Genomic DNA, 27,758 nt, shown 5'->3' with positions numbered 1-27,758 from the left:
TCAACACTTGTGTAGGAGACGGAAAAATGATTACACTTGGAAAAGTAATTCCGATTTTAATCTAGGTACAAAACACCCAACTCAAAATTATACTTAAAAAACGCAGGTGGTCGGTAACGTCTCCTGGTTGGCATTGTGATCTCATCAACGGTTGTGTGTAACAAAGAAGGAAACAAAAAAACATGTAAGACAGCTGCAAACTAGTTCAGTCCAGAGTGGTATCGTTTTTGTCTCGAGTTCAGTCGATGTATTGAGAAAGCCAGCGAAATCCTTCTCCGTAACCCTGGCGTTTCAGCACACTGCACATAAACACCTCCAGTGGTGGTGTTCAACTCCTTTAATGGCACAGCCCCCTGGAACAGACCAACAAGGACATTTAATATTCCCCAAAGCATGCAAGACAATTTCAGTAACAGACCGTATTACTCACATGCAAGGTGACTCATGAATACAAAAACAACTTGTATTTCTATAGCGCCTTTAACGTAGTAAAACGTCCCAAGGCGCTGCACAGGAGCGTCAAACAAACAAAATTTGACACCGAGCCACACAAGGAGATATTCGGGCAGATGAGGTCAAAGAGGTAGGTTTTAAGGAGCGTCTTAAAGGAGGAAAGAGAGGTAGAGAAGCGGAGAGGTTTAGGGAGGGAATTCCAGAGCTTAGGGCCCAGGCAGCTGAAGGCACAGCCACCAATGGTGGAGCGATTAAAATCAGGGATGCTCAAGAGGCCAGAATTAGAGGAGCGCAGAGATCTCGGGATGGTTGTGGGGCTGGAGAGTTTACAGAGATGGGGGGTGAGGCCATGGAGGGATTTGAAAACAAGGATGAGAATTTTAAAATCGAGGCGTTGCTTAATCGGGACCCTCGACCGCTTTTCAGCCCCTAAAATCAGTCACCTCAGCTCCCCAGAGAGCTGCTAGTTTGATTTTAATGAACACTGACTGTTTCACGCATTTGCTGGGAGCTGGATAGTGAATAGACAGAAAATGCTGGAGATACTCAGCAGGTCAGGCAGCATCTGTAGAGAGAGAAACAGAGTTAACGTTTCAGGTCGATGACCTTTCGTCAGAACTCGTCATCGACCTGAAACACTAACTCTGTTTCTCTCTCCGTGGATGTTGCTTGCCCTGCTGAGTATCTCCAGCATTTTCTGTTTTTATTTCAGATTTCCAGCATCTGCAGTATTTTCTTTTTGTATTAGTGAATAGACAGTGTGTGTGACTGGACCAGGAGGATGTGTGCTCTTCAGAGTGAGCTACAGCATCGACCGCCATAATAACTCTCGTACATAATTCCACTTTTACCCGCGCCCCCCCCCCCCCCCCCCCAGCGTCCTAAATTTCTAGTCTAATACACAACTGCAGGAAACTTTCGATTAGGCCCCTAAATAACCGGAACGCTCTATCCACCGGCAAAATTCAGGAGTCGGTTCCGTTAACTTTTATTACCTTTTTAAACTCCATTTGTTGCTGTGCAAGGGTGTAGCTGAAGCTGTTGCTAAGCTACAGAGACGCTTGTAACTTGTGCCGATTGTTTTGAAGCTGCAGGGTTTGTTGCTTTATACGGAGCTCTGAGCTCCGTATCTTTTACTATAGCGTTCGGTTATCCGGAATTGTTGATGAACCGGCACCAGGTCGGTCCTGTCCGTGCCGGATACCAGAAAGTTTCCTGTACGTACAATAAGCAGTCAAGGCAACCCTACTCCAAGTGGGCTTCAACAGTCAGATCATAATCCAGCCTAAATGAACCTTGGTGTATCGTTGGTAACTTTCCAAGTTTGGGTGCAATTTACACCGTACATCTACAAAATGCACGGGTGAGGTGAATCAAGGATGTCGATGACAAACTAGAAATCCTGCCAAGACACACCTCAACACAGAAGACAGTTGAGGCCAATTCATTAAGCATATTCAAGGAGGAGTTAGATATATTTCTTAAGGCTAAGGGGATCAAGGGATATGGGGAGAAGGCAGAGACAGGGTACTAAATTTGGATGATCAGCCATGATCGCATTGAATGGCGGAGCAGGCTCGAGGGGCTGAATGGCCTACTCCTGCTCCTATCTTCTGTGTTTCTAATACTGCGGGTCAATTTCTTTTTTATTCATTCATGGGATGTGGGCGTCGCTGGCAAGGCCAGCATTTATTAGCCACCCCGAATACTTTGTTTTGTCAGATAACCCGAGGATTAGCCACTTGTTCTCAAGCTCACCACTGTATACTTTATACAGAACGGGAATCCGCTCTCGCTGCTTTGGCTTCTCAAGGTGCATCATGGTCCAAGTCAACTTCCTGTGTCAGACCTCCGCCATTGCTCGCCTCAGCTTACTGCAAGATTCACTACAGTGACTATGGTGGGGGGCGGGCGGGGAGGGAGGACAGTCTTCTGTTCCGCGTCTCTCCCTTACAGCGCAACCAAGATCAGCGCAGGCAGGAGGAAAGCGAGACTTATCAGGAGGCACTAAAGCACCACACAACCAATGGATTGCTTCTGAAATGCAGTCATTCAACCACAACTTTTATTTACGTAGCACCTTTCGCGTAGTAAAACGTCCCAAGGCGCTCCACAGCAGCATTAGCAAACAAAATGCGACACCGAGCCACATAAGGAGATATACAGGAAACTTTGGTTTATCCGGAGGTTAACTGTCTGGAATGCTCGAGCCACCGGCAAAAATCAGGAGCCGTTTAGTTAGGTTTTTTTTCTTTTCGTTGCTTTTTTTTTTCACCAGTCAGGCTCTGCAAGGTCTTGCTGAAGCTGTTGCTAAGCTACAGAGACGCTTGCAAGGTACGGCCGACTGTTTAGAAGCTGTAAGCAACAGGGTTTGTTGCCAGATACGGAGCTCAGAATCTCCGTATGTTTCAACATTAGCGCTGGTTTGTCCAGCAGTTTTGATGGGACGGCAACAGCTCGGTCCCGTCGGTGCCGGATAGCACAAAGTTTCCTGTATTAAAAGGTAGATTTTAAGGAGTGTCTTAAAGGTGGAAAGAGAGGTAGCGAGGCGGAGAGGTTTAGGGAGGGAAATTCCAGAGCTTAGGCCTCAGGCAGCTGAAGGCACGGCCGCCAATGGTGGAGCGATTAAAATCGGGGGATGCGCAAGAGGGCAGGATTGGAGGAGCGCAGAGATCTCGGAGGGTTGTGGGGCTGGAGGAGGTTACAGAGATAGGGAGGGGAAAGGCCATGGAGGAATTTGAAAACAAAGAATGAGAAAATTTGACACTGGGCCACAAGCCTGGTCAAAGAGGTAGGTACTGTATTAAGGAGCGACTTAAAGGAGGAGAGAGGGGCGGAGGTTTAGGGAGAGAATTCCAGAGCTTAAGGCCCAGGCAGCTGAAGGCACAGCCACCAGTGGTGGAGTGATGAAAATCAGGGATGCTTGTAATGTGGAGAAAACACTGGGCCCACACAGTGCATTACAGCTATCGGCAGCAGATAAAGGGAAATAGCTTCACTGTGTCCGTCAGGTGCCACCAAACGTCACTGCGATTTACAATTAGAACCAATCTTAAAACAGGTTTGAAAATGCCGAAGTCTAATTTAGGTCATTTATAAGCCCGAGTGGGTTACTGATTGGGTTTGCCTTTCAAATTAGGTCAATAATTGAAATACAGAAGCAACTGGGGATATTTAACAGAACTGGAGCAACTTACTGACTTTCAAACATTTACTTCACGATGGGCACAAAATCTGAACTCAATGAATGGTGTAGTCCCACGAAGTGCCAGCTCAGGCTCAGTGGGCAGCACCCTCACCTCTCAGTCATTGAAAGTTGTGGGTTCAAGTCCCACTCCAGAGACTTGAGCACAAAAATCTAGGCTGACACTCCCAGTGCAGTACTGAGGGAGCGCCGCACTGTCGGAGGTGGCGTCTTTTAGATGAGCTGTTAAGAACATAAGAAATAGGAGCAGGAGTCGGCCATTTGGTCCCTCGAGCCTGCTCCGCCATTCATTAAGATCATGGCTGATCTTCTACCTCATCTCCACTTTCCCACACTATCCCCATATCCCTTGATTCTCTTAATATTCAAAAATCTATCGATCTCAGTCTTGAATATACTCAACAACTGAGCCTCCACAGCCCTCGGGGGTAGAGAATTCCAAAGATTCACCACCCTCCGAGTGAAGACATTTCTCCCCATCTCAGTCCTAAATGGCCGACCCCTTATTCTAGAAACATAGAAGATAGGAGCAGGAGTAGGCCATTCGGCCCTTCGAGCCTGCTCCGCCATTCAACGAGATCATGGCTGATCATCCAAACCCTAGCACCCGGTCCCTACACCGACAGCCATCCCACCCAAGCCCTATCCCCGTAACCCCACGTATTTAATCCCCCCTAACACTAAGGATCAATTTTTATCATGGCCAATCAACCTAACCCGCACATCTTTGGACTGTGGGAGGAAACCGGAGAAAACCCACGCAAACACGGGGAGAATGTGCAAACTCCACACAGACAGTCACCCGAGGCCGGATTTGAACCGGTTCTAGACTCCCCAGCCAGGGGAAACATCCTCCCTGCATCTACCCTGTCAAGTCCTGTTAAACCGAGGCCCCGTCTGCTCTCTCAGGTGGACGTAGAAGATCCCATGGCAATATTTCGAAGAGATGGGGAGTTCTCCCCGGTGTCCTGGGGCCAATATTTATCCCTCAATCATCATCACTAAAACAGATTATCCGGTCATTATCACATTGCCGTTTGTGGGAGCTTGCTGTGCGCAAATTGGCTGCTGCGTTTCCTACATTACAACAGTGACTACACTTCAAAAAAAGTACTTCATTGGCTGTAAAGCGCTTTGGGACGTCCGGTGGTTGTGACAGGCGCTGTAGAAATATAAGTCTTTTTTCCTTTCTTTCATTCAACACACAATCGGTGCGGATATATCGAGGACATGAATTCAATTGCAGCTTTTCAGACGAGTGTTAACACAAGCCATGTACCAGCCAGTGTCAATGAATTACCTCAAGGTAACAGATGGCCAGCTGGAGTCACAAGGCAGAGATTCAATCAAGTGCGACAATGTCAAGTTACACGAGTGAAGCTCTTACAAATGTCAGCAGAGCTCAAGGCTGAATGACAGTTGCTGCTGGGTTTTTGGCCATGCTTTCTGTAGTCAGTGCATCTATTAATTACTAGCTGATCTTCCATGCTGTTGCACATGGGTAGTCAAGGCCAAGGGCAATCTTCAAGTGAAACAGGAATGGAGGGCAGGGGATAATTGCAAAAGGATACACACACATACTTCAGTCCCCATTTTAATGTCGTACATTCTGTCCTTGTTTTTAAAAAAAAATATTTCCACGATCAATTTCTATGTCGTTTATAATGGAAATTTCCCAAGTGAACTGGTCACGCTGTAATTACACCCTCCTTCCAGTGGTGGTGCTGCAACCAGCCAGCATCAGGTGACGGAAGAGCAGGAGGAGCCGACATCAGGGGGCGGGTGAGAGGGGGAGGCCAGACAGTATCCTGGGCAGCCCAAGTCAGCCAGCAAGTATTGCAACCAATGCTCCCTGTAAGCTGCACTGCGCAGAGCTCCCAGGGGTCCCACGCAGCCGGTGAGCCATATTTTAAATTGAAAAAGAAAACCCACATGCGCGGACTTCTAAAAGGACCGCGCAGCCCATTAAAAAAATTACGTGAAACATTGACTGCAACTATAACCTGGTCATTCCCACAACATACCTCGTGCAAGAAACACAGAAAGCTAGCATGCAGGTACAGCAAGCAATAAGGAAGGCAAATGGCATGTTGGCCTTTATTGCAAGGGGGTTGGAGTATAAGAGTAAGGAAGTCTTGCTACAATTGTACAGGGCCTTGGTGAGACCACACCTGGAGTACCGGGCACAGTTCTGGTCTCCTTATCTAAGGAAGGATATACTTGCCTTGGAGGCGGTGCAACGAAGGTTCACTAGATTGGTTCCTGGGATGAGAGGGCTGTCCTATGATGAGCGATTGTGTACAATGGGCCGATACTCTCTGGAGTTTAGAAGAATGAGAGGTGATCTCATTGAAACATACAAGATTCTGAAGGGGATTGACAGGGTAGATTCTGAGAGGCTGTTTCCCCCTGGCTGGAGTGTCTAGAACCAGGGGTCACAGTCTCAGGTTAAGGGGTCGGCTGTTTAAGACTGAGAGGAGGAAGAATTTCTTCACTTAGAGGGTTGTGAATCTTTGGAATTCTCTGCCCCAGAGGGCTGTGAATGTCGAGTCTTTGAGTGTATTCAAGGCCGAGATCGATAGATTTTTGGACTCTAGGGGAATCAAGGGATATGGAAATCGAGCAGGAAAGTGGAATTGAGGTTGTGGAGCCATGATTTTATTGAATGGAGGAGTAGGCTCGAGGGGCCGTATGGCCAACTCCTGCTCCTATTTCTTATACATATCAATCTGCCAAGCGATAATTACAACGTAATTTTTTTTAAAGTCTGTAACGTAGCTTTGAGGGGGGGGGGGGGGGGGGGCGGGTGGAGGTGGTAATGAGTGCTTTTAATTACATATAAAGATTTAGCAGTGCTGGTTGTTATGTACTGGAATTGTGGCTCATGGTGTGAAATATAGCTGGTCTGCAGTTCGAGTTCTGGCCAGGCAGAACCCGCTGAACATTACTTGGTCCCCGCTGCGCTGGAGTGTTAACCACCCTGGTTAGTAGTGAGCTCTGCACAGGCCTGGTCACAATGCAAGGGCAAAGCTGTCTCCTGTAAATTCAAAATAGAAATGATGTGGTTGGGGCGGGGGGGGAAGGAGAGACTCAACATTCAAATTAAAATCAGGGAGATTTACCAGGTTTTGACACCATTCTAGATTTACACTGCATGCAATATTAAACTGACACAGCATTAAACTATGTACGCCGTCAGTTAAGTGTGTGCAAAGTGAAAAGCACTCGTTACAGGCACTAAACTTCCGGTGTAAATGCATCCTATGAGGCCCACATGTTTGGACACCCTGGTCATAAAAAATAAACCAATTAATCTACAGGTCTGTCAGAAACAGTAAATGGGTAGTAAAAGAGAAAGATTTGCATTTATATAGTGTCTTTCAGGTCATCACAAAGCACTTTACAACCAATGAAGTACTTTTTTTTTTGAAGTGTAGTCACTGTTGTAATGTAGGAAACGCGACAGCCAATTCGCACACAGCAAGCTCCCACAAACAGCAATGGGATAACGACCAGATAATCTGTTTTCGTGATGTTGATTGAGGGATAAATATTGGCCAGGACACCGGGGATAACTCCCCTGCTCTTCTTCGAAATAGTGCAGTGGAATCTTTTACGTCCGCCTGAGAGAGCAGACGGGGCCTCGGTCTTGTCTGAAGGACGTCATCTCCCTCAGCACTGCACTGGGAGTGTCAGCCTGGATTTTTGTGCTCGAGTCTCTGGAGTGGGACGAGAGCCCACAACCTTCTGACTCAGAGGCGAGGGAGAGCGACCCACTGAGCCACAGCTGAGTGTTTAAAAATATGTCCGACAGACAAAATCCACCCACCATCCTAAAGCCTCCTGCTTTGCAAGATTTTAAAAGTGCGTCACAATTCTCAAAAGGTTAAACGGACACGAAAGACAGGAACAAGAATTCCCTTTGATCTGCCTACAGTCTATCGACAGAGGTACTTAACCTTAAAAATTGCTAAACGGTCGAGCCAGATTTTATCTTCCAACAACCAGCAAACCGTCACATTTTATTCAGTAGCAGGTTTGACCTAGTTTTTCTTTCGCTGCACCCTGGCCTCCATTTACCTTCCTGACTGATCTGCAGAGTCAGCGGTCATAGGAGCCCCTACGTACTTCCTGTAAATCATTGCGGGAATGATGCACTTGGCACAGTAAATTTAACCCTTCCACAGCTCCCCGAGTGGCCGACCGGCGTCGACAAAGGCTTACAATGACTAGGTTCGATTCCTGGTCTGTGCGGAAGTGGTCTGTGCTCCACCACAATTGGTTTCAGTGTCCGTGGGCCACAGGAAGCAACAACAAAAAAATAAATGAGCTAGGGTTCTCCCGACCAGTGTCCAGCCCCCCGGAAAGTGCAGACGTGTGGGTGTCAGCTGAAGACAGGATCAGGATTGGCTGTGATTGCCGACCCCCTGCTACCCGTTAGAGTGTCGGCAGGATATTCTCAGTCTTGGCTCACACACACAGATTGGCCACTTGAACGCTTTGATTTTAAAATTCTCATCCTTGTTTTCAAATCCCTCCACGGCCTCGCCCCTCCCTACCTCTGTAACCTCCTCCAGCCCTACAACCCTCCAAGATCTCTGCACTCCTCCAATTCTGGCCTCTTACTCTGAGGAGAGATTGGGACGATTGGGCTTATACTCGCTGGAGTTTAGAAGAATGAGAGGGGATCTCATTGAAACGTATAAAATTCTAACAGGACTAGACAGACTAGATGCAGGAAGTATGTTCCCGACGGTCGGGGAGTCCAGAACCAGGGGTCACAGTCTAAGGATAAGGGGTAAGCCATTTAGGACAGAGATGAGGAGGAATTTCTTCACCCAGAGAGTGGTGAACCTGTGGAATTCTCTACCACAGAAGGCCGTTGAGGCTAATTCATTAAATATATTCAAGAAGGAGTTGGATATATTTCTTAAGGCTAAAGGGATCAAGGGATATGGGGAGAAAGCAGGGACAGGGTACTGAATTTGGATGATCAGCCATGATCGCATTGAATGGCGGAGCAGGCTCGAGGGGCCGAATGGCCTACTCCTGCTCCTATCTTCTGTTTCTATTCCCGATTTTCATCTCTCCACAAAACCCAGTCAAAGCTTCGCAGAAAGGGCACCAGCTCGTTTACAACCTCTTTTTATAAATTCTAATCGCCCAAACGTCTAGAATGCAGTCGATGTTGCTTTGAGCTCCTTAGTGGTCATTTCTCAACAAAAAAAAAACCAGACCCAAAGATTATCAAATTGTTTATCTGACCAGGGACTATAAGTTACAAGCAACGCTCCAGTTAAGCTGCGAGGCAGCCGCGCGGCGCTCTGGAGGTCCCGCGCAGGCCGCTTGCCGGCTTCACAATGGGAAAAACCGTGCACGCACGGAAATTTGAACGGGTCGTGCAGCCCCTTAAAGGGGCCGTCCACCCAAAATAAAAATGAAAGGGAATATTAGTTGCAAGATAAATATTTGTGTAATTTGGGTGTAATCTGTCCCACCTGCTCCAAAATGGGTACTTTGAGCTGCGGAAAATATTAGAACAGCTGATTAATGTCCCGCGCTCCCGCAAACAAGTTTATTTCTTTAGAAAATGCCCCAGTGCAGTACTGAGGGCGTGCTGCATTGCTAAAGGCGATGCACTACAGGTGAGGCATTAAACCGAGGCCTCGTCTGCCTGCTCCAGCGGATGTTAAAGCTTCCATGGCATTACCCGATGAACAGGGAGCTCAGGCCAACGTTCCTCCCTCAACGAACACCAACATCGCATTGCTGTGCCTAAAATGGCTGCCGGGTTTGCCTGCGTAGGAACCGCTTCACTTCAAAAAGTAATGTTGTTGTACGCGAAGCGAGACTATCAGGCGCTTTATAATTGTGAGTCTGCCTTTTCTTTGCTTTACCTTTCCTGTCGTTTGTCCGTACAGGCCGAAGATTTCCCGAAGTTTCTCCTCACTGATGGCCTCTGGTCGGTCGATTTTATTGCCCAGGATAAGAACGGGAACGTTGGATATTGTTTCGTCCGTCATTAATGCCTTAGAGAGAAAGCTCTTTTTACTTCAGAAACATGCTGCACATCTAATCGTTGGAAACAAAAGTACTAACAAACAGCGTGTGACTGCAACAAAAGACCACAATCATCAGCAGTGGGTCATGGGGGAAACAAACCACTGAATGACACCGTGACTTGCAGAGGTCACATCACCAGCAACACTTCATTGTTGAGACTCTACTAGTCACAGTTAGACTCTTCCTTTTTGTGTTGCCGGTATAAAATGCGTTTGGCAGCTCAGGATCAGTAATTGCTGGGTTTTTTTGGTTCTGTTTCCCCCTCCTCCGTGATATTATCGCTGAAGCAAAAGACATTCCCAGGCAGATTTTTAAAAGTATGTAAAAGGTACAGCCAAGTTGCGTCTCTTTTCACAGGCTGCATATGGTGGAGCCTTGAAGGGGGTGGTCACATCTAAATTTTAAATCCATATTTAAAGTAATTGGTAGAAAGATTAGAGGGGAGTGGAGGAGAACTTTTTTCACCCAGAGGGTGGTGGGGGTCTGGAACTCACTGCCTGAAAGGGTGGTAGCGGCAGTGACCCTCATCACATTTAAGAAGTACTTGGATATGCACCTGAAGTGCCGTAACCTACAGGGCTACGGACCAAGAGCTGGAAAGTGGGATTAGGCTGGATGGCCTCCTTCTGTGCTGTAAATTTCTACGATTCTCATAAGTGGTAAATACGAAAAGATTTTGATGTGCAGATTTAGGATTTATCCACCAACGGGACAACAGCTTGTTCCAAATTTCGAGGCCCACAAAATTCAAAACAAAAATGAGAGAAACCAATGGATACAAAATTCTACAGAATCTCCCGTGGGTTTTCCCCCACAGAACGTCAGGACAAAGTGAAAGTCCCAGTGATACTGTAGGTATGGGGCCCTGCAGCGTCTGGATCTCACCGAGCTCTCTCTAATGTGTGACCACATGTGTGACTGGGTGTCACAGAATGGCCATGCCCGAATGAGGAGTGTGCGACATACATCGCAAATATATTGTAGTTACAAGCACAAATAAACCTGACTTGAGTTGTCTGGGCTTAGTTGGGGTATGTTTGAAGACAATCTTGGGGTGCAGAGCAAGTTAACATAAATTTAGTGTTCATGATTTCACTCTACCCTCTGCATTAATTTTCTCTTTCTTGCCTTACGGTGTAGACCCCCAGATACCTTACCCAGAGAGTCGCTATGGAGTAGAATGGGCCTATAGTCTCTGGAGTTTAGAAGAATGAGAGGTGATCTCATTGAAACTTACAAGATTCTGAGAGGGATTGACAGGGTAGATGCGGAGAGGATGTTTCCCCTGGCTGGAGAGTCTAGAACCAGGGGTCACAGTCTCAGAATAAGGGGGCGTCCATTTAGGACTGCGATGAGGAGAAATTTCTTCACCTAGAGGGCTGTGAATCTTTGGAATTCTCTACCCCAGAGGGCTGTGGAGGCTCAGTCGTTGGGTATATTCAAGGCTGAGATCGATGAATTTTTAGACTCTAAGGGAACCAAGGGATATGGGGATTGGGCGGGAAAGTGGAGTTGAGGTCAAAGATCAGCCATGATCTTATTGAATGGCGGAGCAGGCTCGAGGGTCCGTATGGCCTGCTCTTGCTCCTATTTCTTACGTTCTTATTCATGCATGAGGCTACAGGGCTGGGGGCATCACAGCCAGGTCTGAACTTGCCCTCACCCAACATCCACCCGTACACACTGAGCTGCTGGACAGCGATAAGTAGCCCAATTTTTGCATCGCTAACTCAAGGGTGCTGTGGTCAGGTGTAGCATACACCCCTGCCTGCGACGCGCTAACTGAGCACCGACCAGGAACCAAAGGCGCCACCTTCCTGATCTGTACAACTCAAACAGTCGACGAGGCGATGGGCAGAGGGAGAGAGACAGGAGGAATCCACTATCATGTTTTTTTGCCACCCACAGCCACCTTGTAACATTTCTGTACAAGGAGCCTCCTTTCCCCAGGCATTCCTCAACGTGGTTCGACTTACATCAAGTTCGACTTTAGATTCGGCAAGTCGTGAGTGGTCTGCACAGTCAACCAGGAAAACAATCCCGTTAATGGCAGGGAGGTAGTTCTTCCACACTCGCCGGGCTGTGAATAAGCAGCAACATTTAAATAAAGTATTAAATATAAGATGGTCACCAACAATGTTCCCCATAAGCTGCACGGGTGCGCGGCCATGCAGCAATCTGTGAAGGTACAGCGCAGGCTGCTCACAAGCTGTCCCGTTGAAGATACTCCGCGTGCCTGGCCGCTGCAAATTTAAAGCTACCGCGCATTTAAATAAACAGGCCATGCAACCCACGGTAATATTCAGAGGCAACACTGGTCACTAATAAATCCAACAAGGAATTCAGGAGAAACTTCATTACCCAGAACGCAGTTAGAATGTGGAACTCGCTGCCACAGGGAGTGGTTGAGGCGAATAGTATAGACGCATTTAAGGGGAAGCTAGATAAACACATGAGGGAGAAAGGAATAGAAGGATATGCTGATTTGGTGATATAGAGGGGTGGGAGGAGGCTCGTGTGGAGCAGGAACACCAGCACGGGCCAGTTGGACCGAATGGCCTGTTTCCGTGCTGTACATTCTATGTAATTCTATGCAAAGCTAAGATAGTTACTGTTTCAATTGAAAGCGAGGGGGAATCTTGCTCGCATTGTATACCAAAACCCACCAGATTGCTAATATTTGCAGCTTTTTCCTCATCTTCCAAATGAAGATTCTTGAACTTGCGTAAATACTGTAAAACTCAAACAAACAGCTCTCACAATTTATGGCTCACATCCCTTGGAACGGGAGGGAGAAGCGCAGGCCAGCCCCACTCTGCAGAAGCATCCAGCAGACCCCAGCCGAGCAGAACTGCACAGGCCGGACAGTCAGTCTAGTAATGGAATGGGTAGTAGCTGTAGGAGCACTTGGAAAGTAACTCTCAGCACGCAAAGTGTTAGGTGATGCTTCAGAGAGATGCGGTAAGGCGTTATATAAATGCAAGTCCTCCTGTTAGAAATGCTTGAATGGGACTGTAACAAACCTGTATGGAGTGTGACTCTCGCCTCCCTTTCCTGCCAATTTGCTCCCACTCCATCGTGAAAAGGTTCTTTGTTGGGATACAGTCCCACGGACTTCTCCAAATGGCAGTGGAAGTTGGCAGGCCAAGGTGCCAACAACAACTTGCATTTATACAGCGCCTTTAACGTGTCTCGGCGCTTCACAGGAGCGTAGTCAAGACAAAAACTGACAACGAGCCAAAGAAGGAAACATTAAGACAGGTGACCAAAAGGTTGGTCAGAGAAGCAGGTTTGAGGGCAAGCCTAACCCTTTCTTCACCAAAGACCACACACGGGTGTGTGCACTTCCAGGAGGATTGCGATCAAGAGCAGGAACCGTGGCACATTACTCCTTCTCCTCCAGAATCGGTGGGCACGGATATATGCACCACAGCTTGCTTTACATAGGTTTTCCAGTTTAACCAGCCGGCGTGTTACACCAAATATGCTGAGCCGGATCTGCACGGATTGAAAAACAACACATTCCTGATGCGAAAATATGACAAAGCTTTGTTTTTTTTAAAACCAGCATCATACCTTGTGCGTGACCTCCAAGGTCAAATGTAGTGAACGTCATTCCTGCAATAGTCAGCTCTTCTGATGCTATGACAATAAAAAGAGGCCAGTTAGGAGTTGCAATCCTAGTGACCTGGCTGCAAAATGTGAGGAGCGAATAAACTCAGAACTACACCCAAATGCATACACAAAGCCAGGGGCAATTCACAGTGGTTTGTACAACTGCGAGCTGGATTTGGGACTGTATGTGCACAGGTTGCTCAATCACAGCTGAACAGCCAGTGTACAAAAACCAAATGCCTCCCCATACACCGGTCATTCCATCTCGTGACAACACAGGGACTTGGTGAGAGTAGCGACATTTTCAGTGGTGCCATTCGTGAACCTGCATCCAAGGACAGGGCACGGGCATCACATATTGTAGGCACACTGTCACACCTGCATCTGTACACTTCTACCACTAGATGAAGCATCACCAAGCTCCGGATCCTCATACCTATATACCTCAAGCATTGCCACCGCCAATGCTCCCTTTAAGCTGCACCGCACTCTGGACCTCCCGCGCAGCTGGCTCGCTGGCTTGTCAATGGGGAAAACCGCGCATACGCGGTATTTTAATTGGGCTGCGCAGCCCCTTAAAGGGGCCCCGCACCCAAACAAAAATTGAAGAGAACATTGGCCACCGCAGTCCGAGGGTGATTCGCTTTCTCCCGACGTCCATGGGCAAAGCTGCAAGAAGTCGATGAGAGGGGGCAGGAGGGAGAGTGCTCGTGCAAGGAGAGAAAATTCAGAAATATTCAAATATGCGCAATCATATTTATGTATTTTATGCCTTGAACTTTCATGGAATTAAATTACATTAAAAAAAAAAAAAATTATTTCAATGTCCACCTCCTGAATATGGTGATTTTCACCACGCCAAGGTGCTGGCAGGTCACTGGTAACTTGCACACGTTGCTGTTCTACGTGCGACCCGAGAAAGTAATAACGGGCTATTCGACTGTGAACGGCATCACACGCCGTATCCCATCCTTTCCAGCAGGCGACCACCAGGAGCAGAATCCCGAGACGATTCTTTTCTCCAGCCCAGCTTGGGGATACTCAAGGCCAACTGCAACATCCCAACAGCTTTTCCCGTCCGATCAGCACTGGCCAAGAATTGAACGCCGGGACTTCTGGTCTGTATGACTCAGAAATACAAGAGAGTGTACGAGCTTTCTGCCTGTGCTGGTCACTTGGCTGCGTACAGCAGGGCCCTGGGGTAACATACAATGCTCCTATTAATTTGGATGTATCTCAAGTTGCTGATGCTATCAAATATCCTATTGTCAATGAACCAATAGCACCAAGAGCAGTGGCTCAGTGGGCAGCACTCATGCCTCTGAGTCAGAAGGTTGTGGGTTCAAGCTCCACTCCAGAGGCTCGAGCAGAAAAATCTAGGCTGACACTCCCAGTGCAGTGCTGAGGGAGAGCCGCACTGTCGGAGGTGCCGTCTTTCGGATGAGGCGTTAAACCGAGGCCCCGTCTGCTCTCTCAGGTGGACGTAAAAGATCCCGTGGCACTATTTCGAAGAAGAGCAGGGGAGATCTCCCCGGTGTCCTGGGCCAATATTTATCCCTCAACCAACATCACTAAAACATATTATCTGGTCATTATCACATGGCTGTTTGTGGGAGCTTGCTGTGCGCAAATTGGCTGCCGCGTTGCCCACATTACAACAGTGACTCCACTTCAAAAAGTACTTCATTGGCTGTAAAGCGCTTTGGGATGGCCTGAGGTCACGAAAGGCGCTGTAGAAATGCAAGTCTTAGCTTTGCGGGATGATCGCCAGGGTTCAGGAGCTAAGCTTCAATGCTGTTACAGTCCTTTGCCAGGTTGGCATTACCCACTGAAGCCATGAGCGGAGTGGGGGGAAGGCGAGGAATACACACAAATAGGTTAGAGTCGCGCATCAGCAGAACGAGTGCTCAGGTTTTGCAAAGAGAGAGAATCCCGGCACAGGCGGAGAGCGAGCCACGCCACGCACGATTCAATTGTAAGTACTCACTGGGATGTAACGTAGGGACATGCTGCCCCAGTCTGTTATCTTTCAACATGTGCAGTAAGGTAGTCTTGCCAGCGTTGTCCAAGCCCAGGAAGACCAATTTTCCTGATTTCTTATATAAACCTGGCCAAAAAAAAAAAAATATATGCATCACAACTTGCTTTGAATTGACATCTTTCTCAGTTTAACCAGCTGGCATGTTGATCCCACGGCACGATTTCGAAAACGAGCAGGAGAGATCTCCCCGGTGTCCTGGGCCAATATTTATCCCTCAATCAACATCACTAAAAACAGATCATCACATTGCTGTTTGTGGGAGCTTGCTGTGCACAAATTGGCTGCCGCCTTTTCTACATTACAACAGTGGCTACACTTCAAAAAATACAGCATTGGTTGTAAAGCGCTTTGGGACGTCCGGAGGTTGAGAAGGGTGCTATAGAAATGCAAGTCTTTCTTTTTATTGAGAACCTCTCATTTGGAAGCTTGCCAGTACTAGCAGAATCCTGTTACAACGCTCATGGTAGCTCAGAGGAAGAGGCGTTGCTTTACATAAGGGCAAATCCGTTATCTCAGAGTGCACAATGCATTATTCTGCTGTGCCCCTTTAAAGTCACAAGGTTGATTTGCCGAGTCTTCTTGCGAGTGAACTAGAGGCTAATTATTTGCACCCGTACGACCAGATTTAGGAACAGCTTCTTTCCCAGGGCTGTCATAGATACATAGATACATAGAAGATAGGAGCAGGAGTAGGCCATTCGGCCCTTCGTGCCTGCTCCGCCATTCGATGAGATCATGGCTGATCCTTTAATTCAGTATCCCGTCCCCGCCTTCTCTCCGTAACCCTTAACCCCTTTTGCCCGTAGAAATATATCTAATTCCCTCTTAAATATATTTAATGAGCTGGCGTACACTGCCCTCTGTGGCAATGAGTTCCACAGGTTCACCACTCTGAGTGAAGAAATTCCCCCTCATCTCTGTCCTAAATGGTTTAGCCCTTATCCTTAAATTATGTCCTCTAGTTCTGTTCTCACCCGCCAAGGGAAACATTCCTTCTGCATCCAGTCTGTCTAGACCTGTCAGAATTTTATACACTTCTATGAGGTCCCCTCTCAATCTTCTAAACTCCAGTGTGTACATCCCTAAACTACATAGTCTCTCCTCATAGGTCATTCCCGCCATTCCTGGTATCAGCCTGGTGAATCGCCGCTGCACCCCCTCCATGGCAAGAACATCCTTCCTCAGATGAGGCGACCAAAACTGTACACAGTACTCGAGGTGTGGTCTCACCAGTGCCCTGTACAGCTGCAGCAAGGTATCCCTGTTCCTGTATTCTAACCCTTTTGCTATGAAGGCCAGCATACCGTTTGCCTTCTTGACCGCCTGTTGCACCTGCATGCTCGCCTTCAGTGACTGGTGTACAAGAACACCCAGGTCTCTCTGTACTTCCCCCTCTCCCAATCTATTGCCATTTAAATAATAATTTGCCCTCCCGTTCCTGCACCCAAGGTGGATAACTTCGCACTTGTCCACATTATAGTGCATCTGCCATTTATCCGCCCAATCGCCCAGTCTGTCCAAATCGCTCTGGAGCTTCCTGGTCTCTTCCTCTGAGCCCACCCCCCCTCCTAGTTTAGTGTCGTCTGCAAATTTGGAAATGCTGCATCCGACTCCCTGATCCAGGTCATTAATGTAAATTGTGAACAGCTGGGGGCCCAGGACAGATCCCTGTGGTACCCCACTTGTTACTGCCTGCCATTCAGAAAATGAGCCGTTTATTCCAACTCTCTGTTTTCTATCTGACAGCCAGTTCCCTATCCACGCCAAAACTTTCCCCTTTATCCCATGAGCCTCAATTTTCCATGCTAATCTTTTATGTGGGACCTTATCGAAGGCCTTTTGGAAGTCCAGGTACACCACATCTACTGGCTCTCCCCCATCTATTCTACCAGTTACTCCCTCAAAAAATTCCAATAGATTAGTCAAGCACGATTTACCCTTTGTAAATCCATGTTGACTCTGTCCTATCCTGTCCCCATTTGCTAAGTGCTCCGCTATTTCATCCTTAATGATGGACTCCAGCATTTTGCCCACAACTGATGTAAGGCTTACAGGTCTGTAATTACCTGCTTTTTCCCTACCCCCCTTTTTGAATAGTGGGGTAACGTTAGCTACCCTCCAATCCATCGGTACTGTTCCCGAGTCTAATGAATTCTGAAAAATCATCCTTAGTGCATCCGCTATCTCTAGGGCCACCTCCTTCAGTACCCTAGGATGCATGTTATCAGGCCCTGGGGATTTGTCCACCTTCAATCCCTTTAGCTTCCTTAACACCATATCCTTAGAGATATTGATTTGCGTCAGTTCCTCCTTTGCCAATGTCCCTATTTTTCCCGATATCCCAGGGAGGTTTTTTGTGTCTTCCTTCGTAAAGACTGACCCAAAGTATGCATTTAGTTGATCTGCCATTTCCTTATTTCCCATTATATATTCCCCCGTATCTGACTGCAATGGACCAACTTTGGTTTTCACCAGTCTTTTCCTTTTGATATACTTATAAAAGCTTTTGGAGTTAGTTTTTATATTTTCCGCCAGCTTGTTTTCGTAAGCTATTTTGCCCCTCTTGATTATGCCCTTTGCCCTCCTTTGCTCTATCTTAAACTGTTCCCAATCTTCCGCTCTGGCGCTTTTTTTGGCTATTTTATACGCCCTATCTTTGGATTTTATGCTGTCTCTAATTTCCCCTGTTATCCACGGTTGAGTCACCTTTTTAGATTTCCTTTTATGCCAGATTGGTATAAACAATTTTTGCAATTTTGTCATTCTATCTTTAAATGTTTGCCATTGTTTATCTACCTCCAGTCCTCCCAGGAACGTTGTCCACTCAGACCTACTCAGTTCCCGTCTCATGGCATCATAATTCCCCTTGTTTAAATTCAGGACCTTAGTCTCTGAGTCAATTTCTTCGCTCTCCATTTCGAGTGAGAAATCGATCATGTTATGATCGCTCTGACCCAAGGGTCCCCGTACAACAAGATTACTGATTAGTCCCTTCTCATTGCACAGTACCCAGTCCAATATAGCCTGTTCCCGAGTTGGTTCCTCGACATATTGATCCAGATAACCATCCCTCAAACACTCAAGGAATTCCTCCTCCTCATTATTTTTACTGATTAGGCTAGTCCAATCTATATGTAAGTTAAAGTCACCTATGATGACAGCTGTGCTCTTATTGCACGCTTCTCTAATTTCCCTCGTGATGCCCTCCCTAACCTCTATTTTACTATTTGGAGGCCTATATACCACTCCTATTAATGTTTTTCGCCCCTCGCTATTTCTTAGCTCCACCCATATAGATTCTGTATTAACTGAGTTAATATCCTTCCTTTCAATTGCATTTATCCCCTCTTTTACTAGCAATGCTACCCCTCCTCCCTTTCTTTTTTGTCGATCCTTCCTAAATACTGAATACCCCTGTATGTTAAGCTCCCAGCCCTGCTCACCCTGCAACCATGTTTCCGTAATCCCAATTAGATCATAATTATTAACCTCTATTTCCACAGCTAATTCATCTACCTTGTTCCTGATGCTTCTCGCATTAAGGTATAAAACCCTCAGGCTTTTTTTATGCTCACATTTTTTATGAATTAGTTTGGCCCTTTGTTTTTTGTTCCTCACCCTTTTATCATTTATTTCTGTCTGCCTTTCACTTTCCTCTATTTCACTACATAGGTTTCTAGCCCCCTGCCATACTAGTTTAAATGCTCCCGAACTGCTTTATCAAAAATTACCCCGAGAACATCAGTTCCATCTCTGCACAGGTGTAGACCGTCCCTTTTGTATAGGTCACACCTACCACAAAACTGGTTCCAATGCCTCAAAAATTTAAAACCCTCCCTCTTACACCACTGCTCAAGCCACGTATTTAGCCTAACTATCCTGTTCTCTGTACTCTTACTAGCACGTGGCACTGGTAGTAATCCAGAGATTACTACCTTCGAGGTCCTACTTTTTAGTTTGGCTCCTAACTCCCTAAATTCTACTTGTAGGACCTCTTCCCTTTTTTTAGCTACGTCGTTGGTACCAACATGTATCACGACAACTGGCTGTTCCCCCTCCCCCTCCAGAATGTTCTGCACCCGCGCCGAGACATCCTTGACCCTTGCACCAGGGAGGCAACATACCATCCTGGAGTCTCGGTCGCGACCACAGAAACCCCTATCTATTCCCCTTACAATCGAATCCCCTATTACTATAGCCCTGCCACTCTTTTTCCCTCCCTTCTTTGCAACAGAGCCTGTCATCCTACTGAACTCCACAAATAAACTCTAAAGCCTGCACATCTGCCAATGCACTTTATTATGGTTATGTTTATGTTTATGTATTACAAGCCAAATGAATGTTGAATGTTTAAATGTCTTAATCTAAATGTACACTCTCGGGAGCGGCAAGCCTACATTTCGTTGTACTACACTGTGCACTAACAATGACAATAAAGTTGATTTGATTTTGATTTGATTTATTCTCGGGCAGATCCTTAGATCAATTAACAATTGACGGGCACGAGCTCAACGGACCGAATGGCCTCCTTCTGTGCTGTAACCAATCAACAAACTTTATTTTAAACTACGACAAAAATTTGCACGCGTGACGCTTGAAGTGTGACAATCCTCCTCCAATACAGTTACGTCAAGTCTACAGCTGCTAGCTTAGATTTTTTTTTATTTATTCGTTCACGGGATGTGGGCGTCGCTGGCAAGGTCAGCATTTATTGCCCATCCCTAATTAGCCTCGAGAAGTTGGTGGTGAGCCGCCTTCTTGAACCGCTGCAGTCCGTGTGGTGAAGGTGCCCCCACCGTGCTGTTAGGGAGGGAGTGCCAGGATTTTTGCCTATTGTACTTCTTTGTAGCGGTTTGATACAACTGAGTGACTAGGCCATTTCAGAGGGCTGTTAAGAGCAAATCATATTGCTGTGGGTCTGGAGTCACATATCGGCCAGACCGGGTAAGGGCGGCAGATTTCCTTCCCTAAAGGACATTAGTGAACCAGATGGGTTTTTACGACAATCCGGTAGTTTCATGGTCACCATTACTGAGACTGGCTTTTTATTCCAGATTTATTAATTAAATTTAAATTCCCCAGCTGCCGTGGTGGGATTTGAACTCGCGTCTCCGGATCATTAGTCCAGGCCTCTGGATTACAAGTCCAGTGACATAACCACTATGCTACCGTTCCCATGAATGGTCTTGGATCAGGTGCTTACAGACAGCAGACTGAAAGAACCCAATGTCACCATTACACTGGAGCACGGCAGCTGCAAGAGTGCGGTCCACAGCTGGCAGCATTGGAGTTATACTGCTAACTGTGAATCATAAGAACATAAGAAATAGGAGCAGGAGTAGGCCAATCGGCCCCTCGAGCCTGCTCCACCATTCAATAAGATCATGGCTGATCTGATCCTAACCTCAAATCTTCTATCACTCTGCATCCACCCGAACCCATGTGATCTCCCGGGAGAGGCGAAAAACCAGATAAAGACCCAATGGCCAATTTGGGAGAAAAAAATCTGGGAAATTCCTCTCCGACCCATCTAGGCGATCGAAATTCTTCCAGGAGATCACTCTGTCCCTATATTTTCTACAGTACTTACCTTCTGTAAAGGCGATCTCCACCCCAGCCAGGAACAGGAATAAAACCATCTCCTGAAATCTAACAGAATTAGAACACAGTAGGAGCAGAACAAGGCTACACGGCCCCTGGGCCCACTCCACTACCCACAGGGCCATGACCATTCCGAACCTAGACTCATGTCCAATTTCCTGCCCGCTCCCCGTAACCCTTAATTCCCTTTACTTCTAGGAAACTATCTATTTCTGTTTTAAATTTATTTAATGATGTAGCTTCCACAGCTTTCTGGGGCAGCAAATTCCACAAACCTACCACCCTCTGAGTGAAGAAGTTTCTCCTCATCTCAGTTTTGAATGAGCAGCCCCTTATTTTAAGATTATGCCCCCTCGTTCTAGTTTCACCCATCATTGGGAACATCCTCACCGCATCCACCCGATCAAGCCCCTTCACAATCTTATATGTTTCAATAAGATCGCCTCTCATTCTTCTGAACTCCAATGAGTAGAGTCCCAATCTACTCAACCTCTCCTCATATGACCACCCCCTCATCCCCGGGATTAACCGAGTGAACCTTCTTTGTACTGACTCGAGAGCAAGTATGTCTTTTCTTAAGTATGGACACCAAAACTGTATGCAGTATTCCAGGTGCGGCCTCACCAATACCTTGTACAACTGCAGCAATACCTCCCTGTTTTTATATTCCAACCCCCTAGCAATAAAAGCCAACATTCCATTGGCCTTCTTAATCACTTGCTGCACCTGCATACTAACTTTTTGAGTTTCGTGCACCAGGACCCCCAGATCCCTTTGTACTACAGTACTTTCCAGTTTCTTGCCATTAAGATAATAACTTGCTCTATGATTTTTCCTGCCAAAGTGCATAACTTCACACTTTCCAGTATTGTATTCCATCTGCCAAATCTCTGCCCATTTACTTAGCCTGTCTATGTCCCTTTGCAGGTTTTTTATGTCCTCCTCACTCACTACTTTCCGTCCCATCTTTGTATCATCTGCAAACTTTGATATGTTACACTCGGTCCCCTCCTCCAAATCGTTAATATAGATTGTAAAGAGTTGGGGACCCAGCACTGACCCCTGCGGAACACCACTAGTTACTGGTTGCCAATCTGAGAACGAACCATTTATCCCAACTCTCTGCTTTCTGTTAGAGAGCCAATCCTCCACCCACGCCAGAATATTACCCCCAATCCTGTGATTTTTTATCTTGAGCAATAATCTTTTGTGTGGCACCTTGTCAAATGCCTTTTGGAAGTCTAAATACACTACGTCCACTGGTTCCCCTTTATCCACCCTGTATGTTACTTCCTCAAAAAACTCAAGCAAATTTGTTAAACATGACTTCCCCTTCATGAAACCATGCTGAGTTTGCCCTATTAAATTATGTTTATCCAAATGTCCCGTTACTGTCTCCTTAATAATGGACTCTAACATTTTACCAACCACAGATGTTAGGCTAACAGGTCTATAGTTTCCAGCCTTCTGCCTACTACCCTTTTTAAATAAGGGTGTTACATTAGCAGTTTTCCAATCTGCCGGGACCTTTGCTGAGTCCAGTGAGTTTTGGAAAATTACCAATGCATCCACAATCCCTACCGCTACTTCCCTCAAGACCCTAGGATGCAAGCCATCAGGTCCAGGGGATTTATCCGCCTTGAGTCCTATTATTTTACCAAGTACCACTTCCTTAGTGATTTTAATTGTATTTAGTTCCTCCCCCCCTAGAGCCCCCTGTTTGTCCAGTGTTGGGATATTCTTAGTGTCCTCTACTGTAAAGACTGATACAAAATAATTGTTCAGTGTTTTTGCCATCTCCATGTTTCCCACCATTAATTTCCCGGTCTCATCCTCTAAGGGACCAACATTTACTTTAGCCACCCTTTTTCTTTTTATATAACTATAGAAACTTTTACTGTCTGTTTTTATATTTTTTGCTAATTTACTTTCATAATCTATCTTCCCTTTCTTAATCAATCTTTTTGTTATTTTTTGCTGTCTTTTAAAGACTTCCCAATCTTCCATCCTCCCACTAGATTTGGCTACCTTATATGCCCTTGTTTTTAGTCGGATACTATCCTTAATTACTTTACTTAGCCACGGATGGCTATCTTTTCTTTTACACCCTTTTTTCCTCAGTGGAATATATTTTTTTTGGAAGTTGTAAAATAACTCCTTAAATGTACACCACTGGTCATGTACCGTCTTACCCTTTAATCTATTTTCCCAGTCCACTCTAATTAATTCCGCTCTCATACCTTCATAGTCTCCTTTATTCAAGCTCAGCACGCTTGTTTGAGATCCAACCTTCTCACCCTCTAATTGAATATGGAACTCAACCATGTTATGGTCACTCATTCCAAGGGGATCCTTTACTAGGACATTTTTAATTAATCCTGTCTCATTACACAGGACCAAATCTAAGGTTGCTTGCCCCCTGGTCGGTTCAGTTACATACTGCTCAAGCAACCCATCCCTAATACACTCAATGAACTCTTCTTCAAGGCTGCTCTGCCCAATTTGATTTGTCCAGTTAATATGATAATTAAAATCCCCCATAATTATAGCTGTTTCCTTATTACAAGCCTCAACTATTTCCTGATTAATACTCCGTCCAACAGAGTTGCAACTGTTCGGAGGCCTATAGACTACACCCACTAGTGTTTTTTTCCCCTTATTATTCCTTACCTCCACCCAAACTGTTTCACTATCCTGCTCCTTTGACCCAATATCATTTCTCTGTATTATAGTGATTCCTTCCTTTATTAACATAGCCACCCCACCTCCTCTCCCTTCCTGCCTGTCCTTCCTGATTGTTAAATAATCACACTAATGGTCGAGAGCCCAGAACACGCAGAGCTCCGCTACCTGATTAATTTCTAATCTTTCGAGAGTGCAGGCAGCTTTCGCAAGACATTGAGTTTATCGCGCATCCACAAGGTCTAATGTCTGGCGTGAGGACTTTTTAAATCTAGGTTCACGCACGCTGGAGTTATACTGCGCACGATGCCAAGTCCACGCGGTTTGTGACGCCCTTTCCAACAGAGTCTCGTGCCTGTGTGTCAGATTAGGATCAGACGGCGGAGTAATGAGGTCGCTTTAGCGTCTCTCCCATCCACGGGCTGCAATCACCAAAGACCGGGGGAGGGAATAACGTGGAGAAGCAATACAGGATGCGGCTTGGAGCCACTTACCCAGGAACTGTAGCATGCTGGTTAAGCCATTGTACAGCCAGTCGAATAAGCCCGACATTGCTGAATTGGACACACCTGCAACAGGAAAAAGACACATTCAGATCACAGAAGATTCCCTGAAAATTAAATGCTAGTGCCAGGTTATAACATAGGAGCAGGAGGAGGCCATTCAGCCCCTCGAGCCTGTTCCGCCATTCAATGAGATCATGAGCTGATCTTTATCTTGACTCCATATCCCTTAATATGCTGGGTTAGCAAAAATCTAGCGATTTAAAATTATGAATTGAGCCCCGACATCTACTGCTTACTGCTTTTTGTGGGAGCGAGTGCCACACTGCTACCACACTTTGCTTGAAGAAGTGTTTCCGAACTTCTCTCCTGAATGGCCTGGCTCTGGTTTTGTTATGTTTTAAGGTTAATTTTAGCTAACAGTCTCTTACCGGGAACCTTATTGAATGCCTTCTGGAAGTCCCTATAAACTATATCCATAGACATTGCCCTGTTACTACTTTAGTTACTTCATAGAAATTTACAGCACAGAAGGAGGCCATTCGGCCCATCGTGTCTGTGCCGGCCGACAAAGAGCTCTCCAGTCTAATCCCACGTTCCAGCTCTTGGTCCGTAGCCCTGTAGGTTACGACACTCCAAGTGCATATCCAAGTACTTTTTAAATGTGATGAGGGTTTCTGCCTCTACCACCCTTTCAGGCAGTGAGTTCCACCTCTGGGTGAAAAAAATTCTCAACTCCCCTCTAACCTTCTACTTACTGCCTCAAAAAATTCAATTAGGTTCGTTTAACATGACCTACGTATAAATTCAAGTTGGCTCTCTCGATAAAGAGTACAGAGATGGTGGACGAGTTGAGCAAGGTTGACGGGTGGGTGGGGGGGGGGGGAGAAAGGAGGGGGTTCCTGCAATGAGGGGATAATTGCAGCACTGACAACAAATGGAGGACTTTAAAATCACTTGTGCAGAAATAAGACAGTTGCGACCCTGGGGTTGAAAGAAGGGCACACTGTAAAACGAAAGAGTTAATTGATCACGTCCAAAGACAAATTAAACTAAAGCAAAAATATATATTTTTTTAACAGGTACAAGGTAAATAACTCGAGGGAATAGGGATAGGTATTGGACTCAACTGAGGGTGACGAAATCTGCTATTGTATTGGCTAGAAGGGCAATGGAGAAGTGGATATCTACGGTAGTGACAGCAAGGTCTCTTCCGGCTATATTGGAAGTCAGGGGGCCGCCGAGGGACTCTGGAGTCCCAAGATATAGGCGAGGTTTTAAACAACAGAAAACGCTGGAAAAACTCGGCAGGCCAGGCAGCATCCGTGGAGAGAGAAACAGAGTCAATGTTTCAGGTCTGGGACCCTTCATCAGAACTGGAAAAAGCTGGAGATGGAACAGATATTAAGCAGGGGCAGAGACAGGAGGGGATGAAGGAATATACTGTGCTTTTGTAAGAGGCAGGAAAGATAAAATGTTGCAAATGGGAATGGCAAAATCATACAGCATGAAAAATGGGGATAGGGGTTATAGTTTGAAATTGTTGAACTCGATGTTGAGGCCAGAAGGCTTTAAAGTGCCTAATCGAAAGATGAGATGCTGTTCCTCGAGCTTATGTTGAGCTACAGGAAACTCTTCCGTATCTGGCACCGACGGGACCGGGATGGTGCCGGTTGATTAAAAATTCCGGATAACGGCAAGGGTTATCTACCAAGGTACGAGAGTCCCGTTACACAGCACACCAGTTACATGGCCACAGGTGCAGGAACCCCGGTTACACGGCCACTAATATACAGTAAAACTTACCTGAACCTACTCCTGAATTTTGTCGGCTAATAGAGATTTCTGGATATTTAGGTGCTGTTTAAACAGGAGTTTCCTGTACATTGGAACAATGTAATAGGCCGAGGACAGAGAGATCAGAGTGGGAGTGAAGCGGTGAATTAAAGTGACAGGCGACCGGAAGCTCAGGGTCACGCTTATGGATGGAACGGAGGTGTTCCGCAAAGCGGTCGCCCAATCTGCGTTTGGTCTCCCCAATGTAGAGGAGACCGCATCGTGAGCAGCGAATACAGTGTACTAGATTGCAAGAAGTACAAGTAAATCGCTGTTTCCCCTGGAAGGGGTGTTTGGGGCCCTGGACAGTGGGAAGGGGTGAGGTATAAGGGCATGTGTTGCATCTCCTGCGCTTGCACGGGAAGGTGCCAGGCGAAGGGCTGTTAGGGATGATTGAGGAGTGGACCAAGGTGTCGCGGAGGGGAGCGGTCCCTTCGGAATGCTGAAAGTGGAGGCGAGGGGAAGATGCGTTTGGTGGTGGGATCACGTTGGAGGTGGCGGAAATGGCGGAGGATGATCCGTTGCATGTGGAGGTTTTAAATAGATACTTTGCATCAGACTTCACTGTTGGAGATGGCATGGAGTTACTGATGCTGCAGCACAGAGTGATGCTACGGCTGAACGTGAAGATTGGGATGTGAAAATGGTCTTTACTACAATTAGGATGCTTAAAGCTGATCGGGCTGCTGGCCCTGAAGGTATCAACCCTAGGGTGTGGAAAGAAATGGGGTTTGGTCTTTGCGATCCACTGGTTGATACATTTAGTGCCTCGCTGAGGACTGGGATTACTCCCATGGGCTGGAGAGAGAGGCCGATTGTGGTGCCATTAAAAACAAAATAAAAGCATCAAGTCTGAACCAGGAAACGATGTGCCCATTAGATTAACTTCACTTGTAGGCAAATTTCTAGAAGGGAATACTGGAGACGTGTTGTATGATGTTGAATGGGGTGAGGCTGTTAGGGAATCACAGCACAGCATAAGAAAATGGAGGTCTAGTGTCTGCTGTGGCTAAGTGGGTAGCACACTCGCCTCTGAGTCAGAAGGTTGTGGTTTCAAGTCTCACTCCAGAGACTTGAGCACAAAAAGCTAGGCTGACACTCCCAGTGCAGTGCCAAGGGAGTGTTGCACTGTCGGAGGTGCCATCTTTTGGATGAGACATTAAACCGAGGCCCTGTCTGCTCTCTCAGGTGGACGTAAAAGATCCCACGGCACTATTTCGAAGAGGAGCAGGGGAGTTCTCCCCGGTGTCCTGGCCAATATTTATCCCTCAATCAACATCACTAAAACAGATTATCTGGTCATTATCACATTGCTGTTCGTGGGAGCTTGCTGTGCACAAATTGGCTGTCGCATTTCCTACATTACAACAGTGACTCCACTTCAAAAAGTACTTCATTGGCTGTAAAGCGCTTTGGGATGGTCTGAAGTCATGAATAACTCTGTATAAATGCAAGTTCTTTCTTTCTTTGAGTAGAATGGGCCTATATTCTCTGGAGTTTAGAAGAATGAGAGATGATCTCACTAAAACATATAAAATTCTTAAAGGGCTTGACAGGGTAGATGTTGCGAGGTTGTTTCCCCTGGCTGGAGAGTCTAGAACTAGGGGGGGGTCACAGTCTCAGGAGTCGGCCATTTAAGGACTGAGATGAGGAGGAATTTCTTCACTCAGAGGGTTGTGACGATGGAATTCTCTGCCCCAGAGGGCGGTGGATGCTCAGTCATTGAGTATATTCAAGACAGAGAGCGATAGATTTTTGG

At 46.4% G+C, this 27,758-nt stretch overlaps 1 protein-coding gene across 1 annotated transcript; it reads right to left on the bottom strand.

Annotated features, from left to right (window-relative positions):
* Positions 1 to 40: 40 nt before the first annotated feature.
* On the bottom strand, positions 41 to 24,256 carry LOC147098668 (small COPII coat GTPase SAR1A-like). The gene is given in 7 exon segments (XM_085970658.1): positions 41 to 323; positions 325 to 353; positions 9,556 to 9,687; positions 11,698 to 11,801; positions 13,298 to 13,363; positions 15,324 to 15,443; positions 24,155 to 24,256. Coding segments are annotated over 7 exon segments (633 nt in total). The 5' UTR covers positions 24,252 to 24,256; the 3' UTR covers positions 41 to 238.
* Between the last annotated feature and the right edge of the window lie 3,502 nt (positions 24,257 to 27,758).

Source organism: Somniosus microcephalus, chromosome 29, assembly GCF_052327205.1.
Source record: "Somniosus microcephalus isolate GS21.2 chromosome 29, FLI_Smic_1.0, whole genome shotgun sequence".
In the NCBI taxonomy this organism is placed as follows: Eukaryota; Metazoa; Chordata; class Chondrichthyes; order Squaliformes; family Somniosidae; genus Somniosus; species Somniosus microcephalus.
The sequence above is the reverse complement of the archived record's forward strand: the minus strand, read 5'-3'. Positions and strand labels throughout refer to the sequence as shown.